We start from the raw sequence: 10571 nt of genomic DNA, 5'->3' as shown, positions 1-10571 counted from the left end.
TAGATGGCGCTAGTGTAGTTGGAGGTCACGTCCACTGTCCAAATCTATATATTTCTAAGTAAAGATTGCATTTATTTCGCTGTGTAAATTTAATTTGGGAAAATAAGATCCCTCGGGGTTGTCGTATAAATATGTGTCAACAATAAATGCACGTATCAGCAATAAATATTTTTGTTCTGAAGCTATTTCCTTAAGGCATTTTTATAATTAAGTATTTTCGATGGGAAATATGCCACAATTTTACCAAAAAAATGAATTTATTAACGTTTCGACGCCATTAATTATACCTTATTATTATTATATTTCCGGATTTTCGATTTACCGGATCGCTTCCGGTTCCAGTTAGTCCGGTTAAACGAGGTTGTACTGTATTTTAAACACATAATCTTATTGAATGTAGTTTAAAGTAGGTACATAGTCTTATGGAATCCATTATCTTTAAACGCAAATAACTTGAAAACTACTTACTTTATTGCAATGAGACAAAAGGATGGTATTTATGTAAAAAGTAACAAGGAATCAAAAAACATGCTGAAATGATTATTACGACAGTGGCGTAGATTGTGAGGGGGAAAAGGGGGCGAAAATGAAGTATATATCCCTACAGCACGCCTCTGGTAACAGCGGAAAACTATCTTTTTATAACAGTTGAAGTACCCTAACATGTGTAAACTGTGTGTCAAGTTTGAACAAAAAATATTAAAAGGTGCTTGAACAGTGGGCTTAAATCATTTTAGAATATTTGTAAGAATACACTCTGTATCTCGGTAACGAGGAATATTTTATTTAAGTGTTTTGGGTTAAATCTTCGTATTTTGTGCTAAGGTTTCTCCAGTTACGATATGGACAATTGTTAATGATGAAACACCCTGTATAGTCATAGTTGGTCAACGCAACGAATAAATTTGTTTGATTCTAACTGAGACAGTCACCACCATTTCTGTCAGGGTTGCAATGTCACGCGTAAGTAGGATAAATCCAAAATACATAGACACCAAGTTGGATACGACCCTATTCATAACACACCGACTCGCATAAAGAAAAATAAATATATGAAATAATATATTTAGAAATTGATTTAATGATGTCATGCTTTTTTTTTCATATTTTTAGAGGTGGGTGGGAAATCTTCTTAAGATACCGGTCTTATGCCTGGTTATGTGGGATTCCCTTGCCGCCGCTGAGATGGCTGCACAGCCCACCACGTGTGGTACGCTGAACCGCAATCCCCGCCGGGGCAAGAACCTACCCACTAAAAACCCTCCGTCCTCTCAACCAAACATACTTGTGATCTGGGAATGCAGGCCGGGATCCGCTCTGGTGAGGGCATATCTGCGACACTGCATCCGCCTCACGTCTCATTTAAATATCTACAGTGTTACATTTAATACATACACAGCTCGACTTAAATACCACATATATACACATATATACACATACATTCCCATATACACATATATTTTTTTTATGGGCGTTGTTGTCTTCCTTCAGTCTCCTTGGATTGGAGGGTTTGTCTCACGAACGCATGGGTCTTTGCCCACGTACCTTCATCCTCACACATCCTCGCAATCATATCACTCACAGAGTCAAAACGAACACCATTCCTTCTCTCCAATTGTAATCTATCCACACTCCATCTTGCACATTCCAGCAACGTATGTGACACGCTGTCGAACAAACCACAGTAAGGGCAGCTTTCTGTATCTGCTTTCTTCAACCTGAAGAGATACGAACGGAAACAACCGTAACCGGTGAGCACCTGCGTCAGGAAATAGTCCAAGCGCCGGTGCCCACATTCGAGCCACGTCTTCAGGTCCGGTATAAGTGATCTGGTCCACTGCGCACATCCGCAATTGCCTCCCATTCAATTTGCCACATCCGTATGGATGTGGCTCTCTTCTCGCGTCTTGCACTCTCGGTCGGACCGTTGTGCCCAGACGATAAAATAAACGGGCCCTCTCGGAAGCTAAGATGTGAGAGGGTACGCAGCCGGTGATGGCCCACAATGCTGCCGCAGACACAGTCCTGTAGGCGCTTGCCACACGTAAGAGACTTGCTCTGTCTGTGCGCGTCAAGAGCCTCCGGTAGGACGATATTTCTACCGCCTCACTCCAGACTGGGGCCGCGTAAAGAAGAACAGACTGTACCACACCGTGTAAAGCCCTCCTCCTCTCAGATTTGGGCCCGCCAATGTTGGGCATTATCCACCCCAACGCGGCCGCTCTCTGCGTGGCAGTGCGCGTCACCACCCGCAGGTGCTCGCCCCAGCTCCCATTCGTGTGGAGAGAATGATGTCATGCTACTAAACATTATACTTATTATAATAGCGTGACATCAATAATTCAATGTCTAAATATATTCTTTCATATATTTATTTTTAAAATCAATGGGAAAATCCCAATAGTTTGCTGTATACCATAGTTTAAAAAAACCTATACAGAAGTAAAAACTTCAAATTGTATTTTGGTATAATATCGTTTATTTAAAAACTATCTAAGTCATCCACATGGATTGCAAAACGTTTTCGTTCTGATCAGAACATCTTCAGTGCATTCCGCAAAGTAGTTGTAACTAGCACACCAATGAAGGTGGTAACTTCATAATATATGGCTTACATTATAACTTTTGATAAAATATTGTGACTACAAGTCGATGTTACAAGATTAAATTATGTATGTGCCTAAAGAGCAACATGCTTCCCTGCTCGAAAAAACTAGGTACTTGCCATTTGAATTAGCATAGACCAACTTGACACTAGCACAGACACGAGTTGGTCTGTGCTAATTCAAATGGCAAGTACCTAGTTTTTTCGAGCAGGGAAGCATGTTGCTCTTTAGGCACATACATAATTTAATCTTGTAACATCGACTTGTAGTCACAATATTTTATCAAAAGTTATAATGTAAGCCATATATTATGAAGTTACCACCTTCATTGGTGTGCTAGTTACAACTACTTTGCGGAATGCACTGAAGATGTTCTGTTCAGAACGAAAACATTTTACAATCCATGTGGATGACTTTTAGATAGTTTTTAAATAAACGATTTTATACCAAGATATAATTTGAAGTTTTTACTTCTGTATAGGTTTTTTTATATTTATTTTTCTTAATATGTATGCGAGCTGGTGTGTTATGAATAGGGTCGTATCCAGAGGCGTGCGGTCCATGGAAGCGGGGGAAGCACCGCTTCCCTATTATATAGTTCGATATAACAAAATACATTATTAACTAATATTTAATTATCAAAAATTTTCCCCAATCCCAGTAATCTACATATTATTACCTAGGCAATAGGCATTGAAAAATATTAAAAATTAATCGCATAGGAAGGAACTCAATATGCACTATGCACACAATTCAACTACTCAGTCTACCCCTGACAGAAGCGCATCTCAAAATCGCCGCTTGTCATGCAGTTGTCCCGTATAAAAATTGGTCAGGGTTCAATGACGGCACCCACTAGTCGCGCGAATTTTGGTACCGTGCAGAAGCGATCGTTCGATCGCCTTCCAAGAGTGGGATGCTCTGACTGTTACTGCTTCTAAGGGGTGCTTAGGTACATACATTCGCTTAAGCTTAAAGAATATTTCGATTTAAATTTTTTGCAGATTTTTCCTTTTACTGATCTTTTATTTGACATTTTACAGATGAAGTCAATTGACATTGCATTTTGTATAAGACAAATTGATGACTTTATTAATACAATAATTAAAAAACGAGAGCAGTTTAAAAATATTTGGGATAAAACTGAAAATATGGGGTTTGAACATGAAAGAAAAAGAATGAAGATTGATAATGTCGACAACAGAGAGACCTTTTGATAACATTCTACAAAAAATGAATTTTTGCTTTCCAAATTTTAACGAATTAAAATTTGTAGAATTATATAATATATTCTTATTTAATATTTCTAATTATAATTCATCAAAATTTACCACAGAGGAATTTATTTCACTACGATTAAAAATATCTGAAAATATTTTGATATGCCAGCTTTGCATTATAAGTTAAGTGTTGTTTATGAAACAACTCACATTAGTGATAAAGATATACTCAGAAATCTAGGTATTTCTTATAACTACTGGTTTAAAAAAGTCCCTGTGTGAAGTGTCCAAGTTGTGTGAATTACTACAAACTATCCCAGTCACAAGTGCATCAGTTGAACGAAGTTTTTCAGTATTAAAATGCATTAAAAGTTTTACAAGAAATTCAACAAGCGAAGACAGACTTTACAAGTACATTGAAAAAGACCGAATTCAACAATTATCAGAAGTTGATAGGAGAATAGAGCTCAATTATAAATAAGTGTCATATTGTTGAAAGTTGTGTGTTGTGGAAAATGCCTCGGAATTTAAAAAAAAAACATTTAAATAGATCTCTTCTTTAGGAAACGAAGCCCGGAGCGAGGACTTAAGGCCCGAGCAAGCAATACAGATAAATGATAGGTCACTATAGTCACTAGAAATAGCGGCAATAGAGTGCCTCACGCATTGATCGGGGTAGGATTTAGTGTGTGACTCCTTGTACCCAGGACGTCTCACATAAGCACTTTGCTGATAGAGAGCCCCTATAGCGCATCAGAGTGTTATCAGGTGGGAAGTGGCTCGACCCTCGACCCTTAAGAAAATATTTTTATATCCCTATTGAATCGCTTCCCCTTTAGAAAAAGTCACCGCACGCCACTGGTCGTATCCAACTTGGTGTCTATGCATTTTCGATTTATCCTAGTTACGCGTGACATTGCAAATTGCAACCCTGACAGAAATGGTGGTGACATCTGGTGACTGTCTCAATTAGAATCAAACAAATTTATTCGTTGCGTTGACCAACTATAACATATTCTTGAAAATGACTATAACATATTCTTACCTTTTGCATTGTCAGTATAGCGTTGTGGCAAGGAATGCGAGATAGTTCCATAGCACTGATGGGAGAAGGCTGATCGCCAAGAAGAACTCTGACACATTCTTCGGCAGAGTCACATATCGAGGGCAGATCGTAACCTCCTTCTAGGGCTAAAATAATTCGTCCACGAGCCAGTGACATCAGTTGGCGTGTCATGTAACTAAAAAATATAATTCCAATTAATTTTATGTTTAGAGAAGTTGATTTTTACTCAAATGTCTCAAGTAAGAGAAATGTACTTACCCAAAACATGCCGGCGATACTTTGTATCCTCCCAAGGGATCGGGGTGGCCTTCGGTGAGGTCAAACCCTGACGAAACAAGGACAATGTCCGGGTCGAACGCCCTTGCTAATGGCATGACAATACTTCTAAATGCAGCTAAATATTCAGCGTCTCCAAGAGGTGGGTTCAATCCACCGGACCAGGCGATGTTAACATTGAATCTAAAAAGAGACAAATATAATCAAAAATATCTTTTTACACTGTTACTAAATACATATTGTGAAGATACAATTAATGAAACTGATATTAAGTTAGCTTCTTGTTCAATGATCCACTAGAGAATTCAATGATTAGTGGGACCCCAACCCAAGTAAACAACACTGACGTCATGAGGGTCTACCTGTTATATTCGGGAAGACACAACCGGGTTGACCGGTTTTGAACTAGCGAAGCCGGAAATTCTAGTTAAATATCGAACCAGAACCGGACAATATAAATACAGTAAAACCTCGATATAACGCATCTCTATTTAACGGACTTCGGATATAACGGACAAAAAATCGGATCAAATGTAAAAAAAATTAGAATGAAAAAAAAAATATGAAAAATACACTCACCGGCACAAAAAACCTCCACCCCAAAAAATAGGTCATTTTTAATGTCTTGTATTTCCTAAACCTAATGTCTGATTTAAGTAACTCTTTTAATATGTTATAGCCTTATTCTTTAACAATATCGCTGTAATAATATTGTTGCTAGACAGGTGCATTGTCATTGTATACAGGGTGTACGAATCAAACTGTTTTTTTCTCAAACTTTGGAACACCCTGTGGAATGATCTAGCTTTTACAAAATACTGAAATTAAAACCCAACTATAGCCTCAGGTTTTCTTAACATTATGTTATTGTTTTATTCGCTTATGTTGGATAATAAAAAAGTTAGGCACTTTAACAACTACCCCTGTTTTTCGTTAATATAGGGTGTTTTTAAATAAGTACGGCAAACTTTAAGGGGTAATTCTGCATGATAAAATAATGACAGTTTGCTTTATAAACGCATGCCCGTAAATGCTTCGTTTCCGGGATAGGGGGTGTTGAAATTGTTCTTACAAACTGACGATTTATTTATTGCTCTAAAACGGTTTGTGATATGCAAATGAAATTTGGTAGATTTTAAGAGGTAGTTATTGCGCATTTTTTGGCATACAATTAAGAATTTTATATTCACCATTGGCGTGCATACGGGTATAAACATTTTACATATATCCCGTACGCACGTCAATGGTGAATATAAAATTCTTAATTGTATGCCAAAAAATGCGCAGTAACTACCTCTTAAAATCTACCAAATTTCATTTGCATATCACAAACCGTTTTAGAGAAATAAATAAATCGTCAGTTTGTAAGAACAATTTCAACACCCCTATCTCGGAAACAAAGCATTTGCGGGCATACGTTTATTAAGCAAACTGTCATTATTTTATCATGCAGAATTACCCCTTAAACTTTGCCGTACTTATTTAAAAACACCCTATATTGACGAAAAACAGGGGTAGTTGTTAAAGTGCCTAACTTTTTTATTATGCAACATAAGCGAATGAATCAAAAAACAAAATGTTAAGAAAACCTAAAGCGATAGTTGGGTTGTAATTTCAGTATTTTATAAAAGCTAGAACATTCCACAGCGTGTTCCAAAGTTTGAGAAAAAAACACAGTTTGATTCGTATACCCTGTATACAATGACAATGTACCTGTCTAGCAACGATATTATTACAGCGATATTGTTAAAGAATAAGGCTATAAAATATTAAAAAAATTACTTAAATCGGACATCAGGTTTAGGAAATACAAGACATTAAAAATTACCCATTTTTTGGGGGTGGCGGTTTTTTCTGCCGGTGAGTGTAGAATTCTACAAGGAAAAACAACAAGAACAGGATCTCAGCACTGCTTTGTGCTAACGTCGATGGATCGCATGGATTGACTACTATAATTGTTGGTGAATCTGGTAAATCTAGTGTTGTCAAAGATATAATCATCAAAAGGCATCATCTGCCCGTTTCATTATTATAGCTCTAATAGGGCATAGTTCACCAGAGATATTTTCAAAAATTGGTTTTTAAAGGATTTGTACCTGCAGTGAGAAAATTTCAAGAGAAGAAACTGGTAATACCGCCTAAAGAGGTGAAATGTTTATTGATTTTAGACAAAGCTCCTGCTAATCTCCCCGAAAGTATTCTAAATTCAAAAGATGGCAACTTTAATTATTGTATGTTTTGCCAAAAAATACATCGCATATTCAACCCATGAATCAGTGAATAATTTTGTCAACCAAATGAGTATATTGCAGAAAGTTTTTAGATGAAGTAGAAAAGTAAAAAAGTAGCGAACAAAGCTTTATTCCTTTTTAACTTACAGATTTGTACACTGTATCTAAATACACTACCTACATAATTAAAAAAAAATTTTGATTGATTTTAAACCTATTTTCATACAACGGACTTTCGGCTTTAACGGAAATCCCGTCCCCTCAATTAGTCCGTTATATCGAGGTTTTGCTGTACTTAAACATCGATAGTAAGAATTCAGTCTAAAAGTAAATATTGTATCGGCAATCTGATACAAACGCGTATTGGTAAGTCGGGAAATATAAATTTGCATTATATAAAAAAGTAAAGGTGTAACATTCTTAATAAAATTAGACATTAGTAACATCACGTTACAATGGTGTCAGAAGATTGGGATATTTAAATAAATTTTGTGAAAAATGGCTAAGTAACGGATCTGTGACGAGAATTGGAAGACAAAAAATTTAATTCTGTTGGGAAAAAGACCGATTTATTCCAACGTCTGAAGAACGCCCTAGAAAGAAGATTTTGATCCAGAAACTTATGTATTTTAGGACACGAATGATGCTCTGGTTTCGTCGATTACATTATTAAAAAACAAAGTTTCTGGTGAAATCTCCAAAGTTTCGACAACATTGTTTCGTTGAAATTTCTACCGAGATATCTTCTCTGGAAAGAAATCTCATTGGAAATCTCTAAGGTCACTTCTTGGATGTCTTCCCTCGACGATAAAATATCCTCGTTAAAAAACCAAATTGCTGCCCATATTTTGGCTTTTCAAGAAAAGATACAAGAGATTGAAAAGAATATGGAGGAAACGGGGGTAGCAGATAGAGGAATTCGATCAATTACAGTAGAGACAAATGGCGACGACGCGTAAAATTTAAGTTGGAGTCACGACCGACATTTGAAGGGAGTGGAAGTTCTGCTTGTATTAAAGTCCCAACTTTCAATGGAAAATCGTCATGGAACAACTACATAAAATAGTTCGAATCAGCCGGAAGAGCGAATGGATGGTCCCAACGGCGTAACCAGGATGATCCTAAGGGGGGGGGGGGGGGTTACAACTACTGAAGAGTCTCTAGGGGTACCTATGGTGTTAAGCGTATAGAGCTTAAAGTTCATCCCAATGGGGGGGTTATCCCTGGTTACGCCTATGGATGGTCCGAAAAAGAAAAGGCTGTAAACCTGACTATCGCTCTTCGAGGAGTTACCTTGGATGTGCTTCACAGCATATTCCATAGAGGAGACAGATGATTTCGAACAATTTAAGAAGAGACTAAATATGCAGTATTAACCCTGGAAGATCACACCTATTTTTTTAACATAATCCGCACACATGGGTATCAAATACCCAATGATTTTTTGTGAAGAAATAAGAAAATGTAAACATTTTATGATTTCCAGAGACTGTCTAATCACTATTGAATACACAAGAAGGATTAAATCATTCATTTTATTTTCTCTCTGCTAATTGTAGTAATACAAAGGAAAAAATTTATAAAAATAATTAAAAAATATTTTCTAAACAACCAGAAACATAATTCAAAATATTTAAACTTAGTTTAATAACAAAATGGTCTTTCTAACTAAAAGGTAGCACCTTTTTATTATAGAGCTCATATTCATTCTTAGCCAAGTATTTCAATTTAACTATACTCAATGCAGAATGCTTTATGGCTAACCCAGTATGCATATTTTGTTTTTCATCTCTTCCTTTGCAGCTATAACACCTAGTTGCTTTACTAAACTTGTGGGATGTTGTGTTGGTAGGTCTTTAACTTGAAGGCACACTTGATCGCAAACCTCACATATGGGTGCTACATACCCTACCCTGTATTCAATAAAATTTGACCTCAACTACACGCACGTCCTTGGCAGACTACAGACTGAATTTACATGAAATTGGCATTACCATTGAAATGCAATTGAGCATGCTACACTCAGTTAAGTGTCTCGATGGGTATCTCACACCCAAGTATGAGCTTCCAGGGTTAAAACAAACGTTTTCCGTCGACCGTCCATTTATGATCAATTTTAACACCCTCAAAATCATTGATTAATGACACCTATTAATGAATGATTTTCTATTAATGAACGATTTCATTATAGGCAACACAACATACATTGCTTGCATAAATTAATTAAACGCTCTGTGATTGGCAGTGACCTGTGGTGTAGGCAACCAAACATATACCTATTTATATTCCCACTAAAAAATATATCAGCTATTAAAAGACTAGGTGGCTGGAAATCGACTGCTGTAGCAGAAGGTTATATAGATAATTCTATGCAGAATAAACTTGAGACGGCTGAAAAACTCTTGGGACAAAATACCACTAAACCTTGTCAAAGCACTTCCTTCAGCACCACCGCTTCTTCTTCTATCACAGAATTTACAGAGGTCCAAGAAGACTTAAATATAAATTTGTCAAAATGCTATACAGCAGATAATCATTTATCAATACCTTCCTTTAATTTCAGTAATTGTACTATTAACTCCACCATTGCCTGGTCCCAAGCCCAGGATGAGAAAGGAGGAGGGTTGTGCGTGAGGTTAGCGACCTCACCACATAAAAACTAATATTGCTAAAGAAACCTCTACAAGCCTCGGAAATAGGAAAGATAACGCGATGACGAAAATGGCCACGGAAATGGATTTGAGAAAAACAACGTACATAGGATGTTGGAATGTCCGAACAATGTTTGAAACAAGTAAAGCACATCAAGTGGCAAAATAAATGGATAAAAATAACATTAGTATATTAGGATTATCTGAAATTAAATGGAAGGGATGTGGAAAAACAAGAATTGAACACGACAAAACGGTTATATACTCGGGAAAATGTGGCGAAAAAGACCGACCATTATTATGTGACCATAATAATTGTTAATGTATATGCACCAACAAATGAAAAAGAACAGGACATAAAAGATGAGTTTTACCAACAGCTACAGACGGCATACGATAAAATACAAAATAAATATAAAAAAGATATTGTGATGATAATCGGAGATATGAATGCCAAAATAGGAACGAATAATAGTGGAAGAGAAACTGTAATGGGGAAAGAAGGATTGGGACAAATTAAT

The 10571-nt window shown here is 36.6% G+C and overlaps 1 protein-coding gene across 1 annotated transcript in view; it reads right to left on the bottom strand.

Moving 5' to 3' along the window:
* Nucleotides 1-10571, bottom strand: part of LOC126884710 (histone deacetylase 7) — a 302317-nt gene that overhangs the window by 21095 nt on the left and 270651 nt on the right. The window contains exons 8-9 of the mRNA XM_050650832.1: nucleotides 5151-5351; nucleotides 4872-5067 (exon numbers count right to left, since the gene is read on the bottom strand). Coding sequence (XP_050506789.1) covers nucleotides 4872-5067; nucleotides 5151-5351 — 397 coding nt within the window. The remainder of the gene's footprint in view (nucleotides 1-4871; nucleotides 5068-5150; nucleotides 5352-10571) is intronic.

Source organism: Diabrotica virgifera, chromosome 5 (genome assembly GCF_917563875.1).
Source record: "Diabrotica virgifera virgifera chromosome 5, PGI_DIABVI_V3a".
NCBI lineage: Eukaryota > Metazoa > Arthropoda > Insecta > Coleoptera > Chrysomelidae > Diabrotica > Diabrotica virgifera.
This window is presented reverse-complemented; position numbering and strand designations above follow the sequence as displayed.